Below are 14,594 nucleotides of genomic sequence, written 5' to 3'. Positions count from 1 at the left end.
AGCTGGAAGTAACAGGAAGAGAGGTTTCCTGTATCATGTGTAGCAGCAGTGTGTGCAGCACCACAGAGCAGCTGTCTGGCTTGAAAACCAGAGTTTAGTCCCAACAACACCTCACCTGATAGATGGTCTTCATTATCTCTTGCTTCCTCCGGAGAAAGCGCTCCGAATGTCCCTCTCTTGATCTTATCAGTCTCCTTTTTTAGATCAATAACAACCACCACACAATATACTAATCAACTGAATCCTCTATTGCCTTTAGTGGTGTTGTTATCTGGATTTGTCAATCGATGTGGAAGGATAAAAATACGGGAATGCAACTTCATACTTTGAATATTTCATTAACTAGATAAATTAATTAGTGTCTTGGAAGAGGTCAATTGCAGCAAGTCTTAAACAGCACTTAAAAAAAAGTTCTCTCATAATTAATTTCAAGTCCTTTGAATTGATTGAACTCGTTGTGCGATTGTTCCAATTTGCAGTGAAGGCGTTTGATTATCTGACTGTAACCTTGTGGGCTAGAGTTTGGGGAAATGCTGTCTTGTAATTGGCATAATTAAAAAGGAATGGAGAAGACATATCAATGTGCGTCAGGCGACGGTGACTCAACGTGCACAATGTAAGGGAATGACGTTTGGATTTGCAGTGGGAAACATAGAAGCACCCAGTGCTGGGTGCCAGCACCACTCAGCATCAATACTGCATGCAGTAATGCTGGAAAGCCAAGCGCTCCAGACCATGAGGCACACAAGAGGGCTAAAATAAGATCCAGCAGCCAGTGAGCTTTACAGCTCAAATAAGCTCTTATGTGGGAAAAACTGTTCTGCATGCATCATATTCTATCTGACAAGAAAACTGGGTCAGATGGATAATAATGTAAAAGGGTTGGCTCTGAAACCCCTCCCCGGTCATCTAGGTAACTCTTTCCTTTATTAAAAATACTCAGTCCAAAAGCTTTTTTTTTTTTTTTTAACAGAAGCGAATAAGAAATGAAAGAATTTGATTTGATGGCCCTTGATCCAAAGTACAATTTGTATACAAGGCTAAATCTCTCTTTGCGCTAACTGCAGTAATAAATCATGTATTTGAGTTGCTGTTGACTCATGCCCATGCTGCACACACAGCACATCTATAAAGCATTACTTTCGATGCACACGTATCAATTTATGATGCACTATGGATTATGTATGTTCACACATGTTCATGAGTACATGAGTCTGGGTGTGTTGAGTGCATGTTCCCACCGACCTGTGCTGCTCTGGATGGTTCTGACGGTGGTGGTACGCGGGGGTGAGTTGGCGCTCCTGACGCCTCCCTCCTCCTCTTCCTGCGAGCAGCCTTTCTCTATGGCACGCACGTAGCTGTGGCTCCGCATGCGGAAGCAGTTGGGTATGGGCAGGTCCAGGGCATCCACCGCCTGCGACTCCATTTCACTGAACACCGACTCACACACAGCCTCGATCTGCCCGTTCACCTCCACCTCACTCACCTGTGAAAGAGGGGACACACACGCAGACATACAGTACGTGCACGCAAACACCCAGACGAGGAAAAAACACACACAAAGGGAGCGGCGTACATGCCCGAGCACAGGGGGAAGTAAAAGTGAAAGATAAAAATGCACAGGCGCACGCCATCATAGTGCAAGACAGAGGAGAAGGGGCAATTTATCACAGAGGCAAAAACCCAGTGAAGCATCTCGCTGCTGCAAGATTCAATGTACAGAACTATTTAACTGATTAAAATTTCAATCGGCAGAGGTTTTCTGAAGAAACACACTTAAATCACAAAATGGTGCTCCAATAGAAGACAGAGTTCCAGTGTTCACATAATTTGAGGCAGGCTGATTCCCCATATTTTCCAAAAATAAATGATGTTGTTTAATATTGATACATCTCTGCTCGCAGAAAAATAACAAATGTTTGAGTGGTCTTTTAAACAAGCACCTGAGAAACCTCTGACTCAAATCCCAAAAGAGAAAGCAATCAAAAGTTTGACCAAGTTGAACTAACATTCTCTTCTATTTTAACTACCGTGTGAAGCTTTAAACCATAGATAGGTACGTATACTGCAAAAAAGGAACATGTTCTGTAAAAAATAAAAAGGACATTCAAGGAGTGCAGAGGGGGAGGAATCACTGTCAGATACTACTTCAAAGGGTCGCACAACAGAGTGAAAGACTAGTGCTGTATTACAGGTGAGCATTAGGAAGTGTCAAAGCTGGGACTACTGGGAGTTGAGATGTGACTCGACAAACTCTAACTACAACTGCATCATCAGCTAGTGCATTTTGGGTTTCAAGATGAAAAACAAAACCCTGAAACTCTTTTGACAGACTTGTGAGATGGGCGTGTTTGACAGATTAGGTTGTGTGAGGGCAGATTTGTGTGAAGCTCCATTCCATTCCTTGAAGTTGCCCTTGTTCAGCTGAAGAGCAGAACACAGGAATGGGAAGTGGCTCAGGACTAAAGAGTTTGGTTTGCGTGTTTGTCAGTGAAGAGAGTGTACAGCCAGACAAGTGTGAGTATATACTGTCGAGCTTGGAGTCAGAAAGGTGTGTGGACCTCGATTCAATCCACTGTCTTCTGTTTTGTGCATCACTTCACACTCTATGCGCATACATGTCAAATATGAGAGTGAGTGAGATAGAGAGTCTATCAGCGCCTCTTTTATTCAGTGGCATTGTTGTAGATGCCAGGTCCAGTGTGACACTCTTCATGGGCCTGCTCCATGCTAGGACTTGAAGGGACGTCTCAAGGGTCCATCATTCAGCCGAGGAGGCAAAGTGTTGCCCCTGGGCTTTGCAGGGGAGTACATATCCGTATTACCCCAGGCTAAAAGGTAAGCTACGCTCCCCTGTCACTTCAATAAAGTGAAGCTGTGCTCAAAATCCAAAATGACTAACATCATATTTTGCAGAAGCCATGACAATAAGAGACCTCTAATGTTGCGTGTTTCCTCGCCAATTTGTCAATATTTTTTAAATAACTATCAAATCAGATCAAATGTCCATCATCATTTGGAACCAATCCCAATTTCAATTAATCATAACATTGGTATGGCAGCATGTTAATTCTTGTTTTTCATCTCTTACATAGCATATGCCACATTGAAGAGAACATTTTTAGCCTGTCATTTTGCATCACAAAGTATGCCGCGGCATAAGGAGCATATTAGGGTAAAAGGGGGTTGGAGGGTTCTGCCTGCCATCCTGTTTAATTAGCCAATCTGAACACGGCTGTAATCATCTGAGCTCCAGAAAACAGCACACAGACGTATACACTAATTGGGAGATGTTTTTTTTCTCCGTACTGTTCATGTTTTGCCGGATGGCGACCTGATTGTTAATTCTGGCCTTTAGGACAGATACGGATGGGATTTCCTTCCCCCTGCACGACCTTATTGGACATAGCAGTAGAGGTACCGGGCTGACTTTAGAGAGGCACAGGCCCCTGGGTGCCACTAACCTGGCTGATGGTGCTCATGGCTCTCATGTAGCTCTCGTTTCGTGAGCGGAATTTCGGCGAGGCCAGCAGCCCTGCCGGGTCCAAGCTGTCCAGACTTCTATTGATGGAAACCTCACTCACCGCCCGCAGGTAGCTGTGACTCCGGATCTGCAGCTTGGGTGAATGCTCTGTGGAAATCCTGCCACAAAAGAAGGAAGGAGAGAAAAAAAAATGGAGGGAGGAGAAAAGAAGAAAAAGTCAAAGCAAAGAAGAAAAAAAAAGGAGCATGGTGAAAAGCAAAATATGTGGATCAATCCACAATTGCTTCAGGAGACACTCTTATCTAATCAACAAGCGCAGTCACATTGAGAAACAGCAGTAGCTTAGGTCTGTCCTTGAAGCTCCTTGTAAGCTTGTTCTAAAACACTTAGCGGGGAGAACAGAGAACACTCGCATACATATGTCAGAAGAGGGAAGAAGAACTGTGTGTGTGTGGGGGTCTGTGAAGTATGCTTAATCTAATGACCTTCACAGATTTATCATAGACACATAATCAACAGGAAACACACACACACACACGCACACACACACACACACACACACACACACACACACACACACACACACACACACACACACGCACACACACATCTCCAGGGAAGATGAATAGGTGTCTCATTAGCTCTCACCTGCCTCCATTCTGATCGCTCAGCATGCTTCACCCCTATGTGCATGTGTACGTGTAGACATTACTACAAGTGTGTGTGTGTGTGTGTGTATGTGTGTAGCAGTCGGATGCCAGCAAAATAATTCATTAATCAGGGGAAATGAAACCTAAAAAGCTGACTCGCTCTCCTCTTGATGAACATGGCCTAGCAAACCAACTTCTAGAAAACAAAGTGCAACGTCTAATCTCAAATCAACTGTGAGGAGTTAGATCCAATATCCCCTTTATTTCACACTTTGTCCCTTATGTTTACTTGTGTGAATATAAAAAGGATTTATATATATATACATATACACACACACATACGCACACACAGACAAATACTGTACACATATATACACACACAACTCTTTTGACTCTCTGCCTCCAGGTCAGGCCTGTTATTTCCTCCTTAAAATAGAGTGTGGTTACTTCAGCAAAGCAAACTGAATTACTCTTTCTTGGATGGAAGAATGGAGGGGAGATGACAGTGGAGAGAGCCAGAGTAATAAAAGGACAGATGAGCTATTGAGATGGGAATAAAGGTGCTGATTATGGAAAAGCAGCAATTTAAAAATATATCTCTATGTACAAACCATCCTCTGGGCTTTTAAATATAGAGCAGAATATACTGAAAGCTACTGTATCAAGGCATTGGTTAGTCAGGCTCACCGGTTCATTTTATCAATACAGTTCATTCTTTTTTAATCTAAGAAGTCTCAGCAACACCGTGCTTTCAATGCATATTTAAGCCAGTGTTGAACAATATTTGCTATTTTCATGCTGGGGCTATAATCTATCGGGTCAATTGAGAAATGAGAAAGTACATTATTCAACCGAAGGAAAAATAAATAAATCTATTTGCACATCTCAAACCTCAGAGATTGGTATGAATCTTCCATATCGGCTGCCTGCAGTCTGTGACTGTGCATGGAAGGAAGAATCTATTGCACACCATTATCTCTATCCACATCTTCTCTTGATTTCCCTGTGGGGCTGATTATCGGCAGAACCAATGATGTCTTTTGTGACAACTTGAATGGCAGACCTAGCCTGTAATCAGTACCACCTAAGGGGGGAAGTTCAGTCTGTCCCTGGGTGTCCCTCTATCGAACAAGTGACATTAATGAACACATGTTCCTCTCTGCCAGTCAAGGATCAGGGCTAGCTGAAGCGTGTGTTGATTTTCACGGCATTACTGAGTGTTCACGTACTCCTGGATTTGCCTTTTTTCTAGTCTAGCTTCTTCCCTTTCTTCACAACTTTGTCCCCTTGATTGCTTCCCCTCATCTTTCCAGTCAGTCGGTTTCTCCTTCTTCCTCATTTGAGAAGTTTTCTCTGTCCAAAATTCTCTCTCCTCCATTTTTTATTCTCTTTACCTTCGCCTCTTTCCCCGTCCTCATAGTCACTGCCTGAATAATGCTCTCGAGAGTGATGACTGTGGTTGGAGGGATGGGAGGACAGAAAGACGGAGATGTGATTACTCAGTACTGCAACCCATTATTCAGGATGTCTGTTCTTGCTGCGATATAAAAAAATAAAGATGATACAAATCTAGGCCAGGAATAAATGAATTTGCGGCAAAAAGAAAGACGACTGTTAGCGACTGAGGGAGACAAACAAGGATGTCATTTTCTCCTGAGCTTGTTTGTCTGCCAGGAATAATCCCAGCCATTTAAATGCAAGCTTTATCTGTGTGCTGTGTGTTTTAATAAAGGATGAGGTTAACGTTGGGTGAGATTCAACAAATCCCAACACTCCTCAGGAGCAGTTCTTCACTAGTCAAGGACACAATGGTCAGAGAAAGGTCTCTGAAACATTATGGAACAACAAAGCTGGTTATTTAATTATTGCAGACGTGTGCCAGCTCCCAAAAGCACAGTGTGAAAACAAGATGTCAGCTGCTCCCGCCTCGTTCTCTATCTCCATTGTGCAGCAGTGCAGCTTGGTTTGTTCCACTGGGTTCCATCAGACGATGATGGCATTCCCCGGGCCAAATTCAAGTCATTAGTGGGCCCCAAGCTGCGCCACTTGCACTTACATAAGGTTGTGTGCATGCGCTTGTGTTTGTGCAACCAGTAACAATGACTGAGCGCCCACTGGTGTTCTTCTCATCTCTGTATATTACACAGCTAATCATTCACAGCCGCATGCTGCACCATAGCACTTGTGTTCCCAATACTTTCAGTGTTTCAAGTTTTCATGATTAGTCATGTCCAGCAATGAAAACAGTAAAAGGATACATGTCATATATGTTAACATTACTAATATGTAATATAAACAGAGGAAAATACAAAATGCGTATGAAACCAATATTTACAATTTGTAATACTGAAATTTGAACAATCTATTCCTTCAAAAAGAGATATGAAGTCAAAAAACGTAACCATTGAGCTCCTTGTGTTAGCTCAAGTTAACTTGTGTGGACTTAATTAAGGACAATGTTGTTAGCTTGATGCGTTTCAAGACTTTTCTAAGTCAGAAATCTTCTTGATGGATTCTAATATTGCTGTAAAACCTTATGAGCTCACGCTGTCAAAAATAGTCTTCTGAGCTGAGAACGTCGTATGCAACAAGAAACAACTCTACTAAAACCTTCAAATGATGAAGCTCGGCTTTTAACCTCAGATTGTTTTTTAAAGATAGAAATATCTCTTGCATGTTCTCAACCCACAATGCATTCTTGAAGAGGCTTCAGTACATCAACAGGCATCTTGTCTTTTTCAATTAAGGTTCAGTCCGATTATTGTGTTTGTGTCATTGTAGAAATACAGAGGCCAGCTACGTGTCGGAGTTGTAAATACAGAAACGGGTAATTAGGCTGTGAGAGTCAGGGACACACACACATAAGCCAGACTGCTGCCAGGCTGTAACCGACTGACTTCTGCTCCTTCTGTTTGTTGACTTTTATCTTTTCCTTTAATTCCCTGTATCCCTACCGTCTGTTTCACTGAACCTGCACATTATGGACACAGTGAACTCTTGAACATGATGTTCAGACGCACACACTGTAGACACGCTCAAACATAATATACAGGCAGGCATACAGTCACACCAAACATGAACACATAGAAATACTGGAACGATTAGTCAATTCAGTGATCAGGTAGATGACATAAAATTCAACAGCAATCATTCTTCATTTTTCAAGCAAAGATGGCAAAAGAGTCCGGTACATTTTATATTTTGGGTCTAATGATGGGAGAAAAAAACAAGCAAATTAAAGACTCTGGGAAATAGTATTTTTTCCCTTTCTGACACAAAAGATATTTCCCGGAATAATTCATATAGAATACCAGTTTCAGCCCTGACACACAAACACACACACACACACACTTACTGGAGTGTGGTCATCTCTGTGAGGGACGGCTGTGTGGCCTTCAGGTAGCTGGCTCGTCGTGCCTGGACCTTGGGCGAGGGTTTGGGACTGCAGTCCGAATCGCCGCTGTCTTCTTCTGCCATGGCCCTGATGTAGCTGCCACTGCGCATCCGGCGGCATGGGATCTCGTCATCCTTCCCCAGCGGAGAGAAACTGCTCCAGTCATCCTGAGGCACCTGTAGATATGAAGTGAGACAATGTAAAGAAGGAGCGAACACAGGTCACCTTCCAGACATGAGAGCTCATACAGAAGCACTTCCACATGAATAAACGCAAGGCTGCAACAAACAGAGTACTTCATGCCTGAAAAGATTCAATAGTCGTATCAATGCAGGGTCCAGCTTGATCATACCATAAGCGTGTGAGTGCCAGAGGCCTTCTTCTGTCTGTCCTGTGATGTATGCGGCATGTCAAAAGCGGATAAATTAATTGTTTTGACAAAACGTGGCAGTAGCCTGGCCTCGGTTCGCTCTCCTGACTTTTCACACACACTAATGGAGGTATAAAATAAAAGGAGGCAAAGCTATCTCCCATCTCTAATATAAAAGAGAGAGAGTCAAAGACAGCAGACATGGAGAGCGAGGGAAAACAAAGGGGGTTTTGTTCAGCAGAACCACTGCAGTCCCAATGTGAGTGGCTGTTAGGGTACAAGCTCTGAAGTGAAAGAAATGAGATACAGAGCGAGAATCATTCAACAGACTGGTGCGTAACTAGGAAACCGAGCTGACTTTGATTTCAGGGGCAACTGCAGACTGTGGTAACACCTTGGGAAAGACCGGGATTGTAATAACGTCAAAAGGATTTAGGTCTCTGAGAAAAAGGGAAAACAAAATTAAAATAAATAAGTAGAGTCATGCTTTTGAATGTCATTGCCCTCACAGTATAGTGCATCCTTTTCGTAAACAAGTTTTGGTTTGGCATTAATTTAAGTGTAGTTTTCAAATACGGATTACAGGATACTACCCCGGCAGGTGAAGCAAATGGCACGTCTTGTTTTCAGGATTCAAAAAAAGGTCTGCACTTGTCCTGGCTGCTCTCCTTGAAAGCTTGTTTTTCTGTTCCGTCTCTTTCAAGTAAAAAAGGCGCCGGTTCTTTTCAGGCTAGGAGAAACGTTGCCGTACTGCAGCGACAACATCCTTCCTTGATCTGCTCACTCGGTTTTCCAGGCTGTTAAAATGCAAGGCCACACAGAACTTTCTCTCACTCTTTTATGCTCCCTCATTCTCACTTTCTGCTTCTTGCGTTCTCCATTCACGCCCTCCTCTGTTGCCCCTGCTTACTCTCGTTAGGTCCTTTTCCGACAGCGGGCACACACACACACACACACACACACACACACACACACACACACACACACACACACACACACACCCTTCTACCCTCCCTGCCTTGTTTCTCCATTTCTCTCCTCTGGCTTATATTTGAAACAAGAAAAAAAGAAGCAGGATTGCATGGATGCATATGTCTGCATGTGTGCTTGTGACCACTTCCATTTCTTTGTCTCCTCACTTCTGGCCCTTTTCAATCTTATAGTAGCACCCTACTCTCGCTCAGTGAATAAGATATACTCACTCTCTCACACACACAACACTGCTGCGACAACCACCAGTACCATCTGCAGAAATGTTACAATTTGCCATGTATGCCCGAAACACAGATTACATTGGTGTTTCTGGTCTGCTTTCCTGTGCTTGTATACTGTGAAAAAAAGTAATGCTGGTTTAGGATACTGGTACATTGACCTGACCTGTTAGACAATAGATTTGACATCCTGTGTCACGGCACCACATTACTTCACATGTAAATATTTCCATACACATGCTTTTGCTAAATGTTTTCTGAAGATACCAGAGATAAAGTCAACATGAGACCAATAATTGAAGTGATAGGATGGGGCAACTGCTTCCCCAGTCGTCCCCTCTAAAAGGCACGCATACAAACAAACAGAAATACAGGAGCATGGAGGAGCAGCTGGCACCACAGGATGCATGAAGCATGAAGCATGAAGCATGAAGCATGAAGCATGACGCATGCGAGAGGTGCGGCTGTTGTAACTATCCTACCTGTAGGAAGTGACAGGTGCGTCCCTGCTCGGCTTTCACTAGAGCTTTATCTAGGTTGACTGAGGCCTTCTGGTAAACCTCCCTTGCTCTGCTCACCGTCAGAGTAGAAGACCATGAGCTCTTCTTCAGCTGCACTTGTCCATCCAGAGCTCCCACCAGTGGCATACCTCCGCTGCTACCCCCAGAGCACGTGGAGCACTTCACATCGTTGTTGCTGCGTGACGTCTTGAGAGAGTGGGCGCTGATGGTGTTGTAGGACTCCATGAAGTACTGCGACTGAGATTTCTCCGGATGGCGCCCCATGGTCATGACCCCTGTGGGCAGGCCTCCGCTGCTTCCCCCGTGGTGATGGTGGTAGAGGCACATCTCTCGGTCGAGCGTGTCGTCTGAGCTCCAGTAGCCTGAGATGGCGGTGCGCATCTTAGGCTCTGACTTGGAGCGGTCTTTGCTCTTACTGCGCTTACTGTGCTTCAGGGTGCCAGAAGAAGACGGTGGGTCATCAGGACTGGATTTGCTGCCATTCATCCTCCCACTCCCTCCACCACCAGCCCCCGAGGGCCCCTCCAAGGAGTGGGACTTGGTGAAAAGCTTCTGGACAGAGTGAACAAGGTGGCGTATTCGACCAGGGCTGTCACTTCGTTGGTGCTCCACTGCAGTGCGCTTGTACTGCAGTGTGTGGTAGCCTTCACGACGCACCGGTGCCTGGCGCTCAAACTGCTCTAGCAGGTTAGAAGGGATGCGATTGTTGTTTCCACCACCTCCCTTAATGCTCCCTGTTGGCCCCGTATAAGGCACCACAGCGCCACACTCCTCCTTCAGCTCATGGTGAGAGCTGTAATGTCTGCGAGGGAAGGTGCAGCTGGCCAAGTCAGGGTAGGCACTGCACTCAGACTGGAAGGAGTTACGCTGGGTGTAGCAGGGCCGGTCAGTAGGATGACCTTCCCCAGGGTTGAGGAAGTAGGACCGACGGTCCGAGTGCCCTAGGGTCATGGAGTCATAAGAGGGGTCGCAGGTCACCGTGTGGTGGTGACTACGGCTGCTAGACAGGCCTTTCATTGTCATCGTGGCCGAGTCGACATGCACATCCAACTGCTGCCGTGGGAAGTCTGCACAGGCCCCAAAACCAGCACTAAAAAGAAAGAAACACACAGCCGTGAGGAAACAGACAAACAAACAAGAAGAGAGAGAGAGAGAGAGAGAGAGAGAGAGAGAGAGAGAAAGAGAGAGAGAGAGAGAGAGAGAGAGACAGAAAACAGAATTATAAATATCTCATATTTGCATACACTTAAATCACAGAGTCTTCTTCTGATTTAATTTGAAGATGCTGTTTTGGCATGAGAAAACTTGATGATGTTGATGAGACTTGGACCTATTCCTTTATTTTTGTCCTTCGAAACTTCATAAAGGGGAATCTCTAAATATAGCAGCCACTTGGCATGTAGTCCTGCACCATCCAAATCTGTTCAAAAGCTTCCTCTACCACCTCTCTGGAAGATTTCAATGAAACGTGACAGGAGATCGAGGAAACAGAGAAACAAAGGAAGAAGGGGTATCAAGTAGAGTTCAAATCTATTTCTAGTTTATGCTATTTTGTTCGAGGGTACTGTTAGAAATGACAAATTGGTCATGGGAATGCAGACACATATGGCGTCCTCTCTAAAACATGGGGTAGTACTGAAAAAGTGCATTTATTTTTGCTTTACAGTACACCTGCTCAGTGTGCACGCATGCACAACCCCACGCTCACAAACACAACAAATGATCACAGCCTGATCCTACACTTTTCCTCTATACCTAGCTCTACTCTAAGGGCAAACTAATTGGCCAGTAAAACCCAGCTGACAGCTTCTGGGGCCGGTCGAGGCAAGCGGCAATAAACAACCTTTCCTTTACATGGTGACATGAAAACAATGGCATCCATCAGGGCCCTTAAACTGCCCTCCTTACCCATCTGGGGCTGGATAGCCACTGAACCCGCACAGTTTCCAATGGACTGGAGGTGAAGCTAACGAGACGATAATAAGAGCCCACGCACCGCGGTGTAGCAGTGTGGCAGCAGTGTGGCCGAGTGTGCGCGGGGAATTCATTACTGCGATTTATAATACTCTACCAAAGGCCACTGTGGTAAATAAAAATAAATAAAATAAAAATAAATAAAAAGGAGGAGGAGGAAGGGGAAGTGTAAACGAAGGGAGGAAACATAACAAGAGAAACTAAGGGATGCAGAGCAGGGGAATGACATATCATATCAGTTCTTTCCATACTGTAAGGACACTGTAGGATGTATAATGAATACAGAGTGAGTCAGATCTATTATTTCCTTTGACGTGGCTATAAACTGGATGCTGGATTAATTGAAAAATTGGGTAAATAAATCATGCAATTTCCTTGTAAACCGTGGGATCAAATCACTCTGTGAGAGAATTAAGCCCATATATAACACTTGTATTGTTAAAAGTGTAAATGAAAAGAAATATATAGTGGCCAATACCCATCCCCATCTGCAATACATTCACTCACTCACACATTGTGAACCCACACAAAGCACACGCTACATACCACACAGACACGCACAGTGTCCGCTTCTTGCAGGGCACTTAAAAAGTGGGCTGTGTCCAACTAAAGGTATTCATTGCAGTTGACAGAGATCCCTTCTGTTGGCCGCTGAAGCACAGAATGTGACCTAAATAAAAGGCCCTCGCGGTGATCCACAGCAGCGTGTTTGTGGCACAGCTGTCTGCAGCACTGCACTAAAGCTGAAAAGCTGAAGTTGGGTCATGCTGGCTTTCTGCCTGCTAGCTAAACACACACACACACACACACACACACACACACACACACACACATACTGACATACAAATACATAGTATCTGACAGGCTACATTTTGATGTAGCTGCTAGCTTGTAAAGTGCAGGTTATCAACAAGAAGTAAAGGATCTGGTGGTTCTGCCGTGTCTGTCAGGTGTGGCCTACAGTGACATGAAGAAAGCTCATGGACAGCTGTGGTTATGTATTATGCTCTATGTCCATCGCAGCTGACTGACCCAATTGTGTCTCTACCTGTCTCGCCAAGTCAACCTCAATACGGCACAACAACAACTGCACAGGCTATATTATAACTCTGAAATAGGAATGCAACAATTCTGTCAAGGTAAGGGTTGTAATTGTTTTTTCCATGCATGTTGCTGATTGGCTGTTTGCTCAGTCACACCCCTCTTAGTTATTAGGCTTGTTCGAGATGAACTGTGCTTTGCCTGGAAAGTGGACGAGAGCAGGCGGCAGCAGCAAGGGGCGTTGAAAAGAAACTGCGGTCAAGTCCAGAGGTGTCAAAAGTATTCACATTCATTACTCAAGTAGAAGTATAGATACTAGGGTTTAAAAATACTTCTGTAAAAGTTGAAGTATCAACTCAAGCTTTTTACTTAAGTAAAAGTGTAAAAGTACTGGTTTAAAAACTACTTAAAAGTATAAAAGTAAAAGTAATGTAAGGGGAATGTTTTTTTCCCATTAAGGACAAACTCTTAAGCCGCGTCTCAGACACAGACAGACAAGACATGATAACTAGTTGCCTATAAGTATTGTAATAGTGGAAAATAGGCGGCGACTCCGACACAAACACTTAAAGCTGTGGTTCTCAAACTTTTTCTGTAAATAACATAATTGTGTGACTCATCTATGGTTTTATAAGTAACAGAATAAAGACAATTGCAATCACTTTCAAGTAAATCAGATTGCCCCATCAGACAATGTTTTGTGTAAGTTCTATCTGTGCAAAAAATTACTCATATTTAGTTACTACTAAATAGCTCATTGTGGAAAACAATAAGCTTTTAATCTTTTTTGCCAAACAAAACAGAATGAGTGCAGATCATACAGAGCCATCAGGTTGTATCAGTATTAGTGGAGCAGTGACCTGCTTTCCTCGACACATATGTTATAAACGGGGTTGTAGATTTGAGGCCTCTCTCAATTCATGCTCAATATTGAGTTTAGATCTGTTTTTTTATTTTGAGAAACGCAACAGCAGGAAAAGACGAGCTCACGGAGCTCACGGCGTCGCGTCAAATCGCGCATGCGTAAGCGTAACCTGTTAACGGCGTACCGTAACCATTTACCCGAAAGTACAGGCATTTATCCATGTATTTATTAATGACTTATTTTTATATCCGTGTACTTTGTACTTTTGTAATATGTGAAGCCAGCAGCTCATTGTTGGTAGAAGACACGAGCACCGTGGCTCGTTTCACCTGGAGCAGGAGAGCTGCTCCGGGTTCAGAGAGCTGCTCCGGTGCGAGGAGAACTCCGGTTGCTCCTCAGGAGAGCTGCTGTTGCATCTTCACCCTGGGAGCGTTTAAAACGCAGATATAGCGGTCTACTTTTCACGCGACATATTTTTCGACGCTCTCTGTCCGCTGGTGTGTGTGCTCAGCGCTCACCTGTGTGCGCGCGCACGTATCTGTGGGCAACGGGGTGGAGAGGTTTTTTGTGTGTGTGTTTTTGAACGATGACAAGACGGAGTGAAAACAAACCAAAATGAAATAGTAACGAGGCTATTTTTAAAATGTAGGGAGTAGAAAGTACAGATATTTGCGTGAAAATGTAAGGAGTAGAAGTAAAAAGTCGTCTGAAAAATAAATACTCCAGTAAAGTATAGATAACCAAAATCTCTACTTAAGTAAGGTAACGAAGTATTTGTACTTCGTTACTTGACACCTCTGGTCAAGTCGAATAGTTTTCTGCTGCCTCCAAAGAATACGTAGGAAGTCAAAGAAAGATCCGATTTGTAGGCTACTTATAGTTTGCAGACATCATTTAGATGTATTCATGCATTTGTAAATATATATATATATATATATGTTTGTGGAAATGTGCGTGTATCTGCGTTGTATGCTATCTTTTTTTTAAATTATGTTTGCCTGTGAAACACTTTGCTGCTCGCTCTGATATGTGTTGTATACTTACTATAGATTAAACCTTCATTGACTAATAGCCAACAATCCAG

The 14,594-nt window shown here is 43.8% G+C and overlaps 1 protein-coding gene across 1 annotated transcript in view; it reads right to left on the bottom strand.

The window, feature by feature from the left end:
• The window catches only part of dlgap1b (discs, large homolog-associated protein 1b), a gene marked incomplete at both ends in the record, with an annotated part of 37,173 nt that extends 26,520 nt beyond the window's left edge, over window positions 1-10,653 (bottom strand). The window contains 4 exons of the mRNA XM_079233882.1: window positions 1,246-1,486; window positions 3,465-3,642; window positions 7,490-7,704; window positions 9,592-10,653. Coding sequence (XP_079090008.1) covers window positions 1,246-1,486; window positions 3,465-3,642; window positions 7,490-7,704; window positions 9,592-10,653 — 1,696 coding nt within the window. The remainder of the gene's footprint in view (window positions 1-1,245; window positions 1,487-3,464; window positions 3,643-7,489; window positions 7,705-9,591) is intronic.
• Between the last annotated feature and the right edge of the window lie 3,941 nt (window positions 10,654-14,594).

Source organism: Taurulus bubalis (genome assembly GCF_910589615.1).
Source record: "Taurulus bubalis genome assembly, chromosome: 18".
Taxonomy (NCBI): Eukaryota; Metazoa; Chordata; class Actinopteri; order Perciformes; family Cottidae; genus Taurulus; species Taurulus bubalis.
Note: the sequence above shows the minus strand (reverse complement) of the source record. Positions and strands in the feature narration are given on the sequence as shown.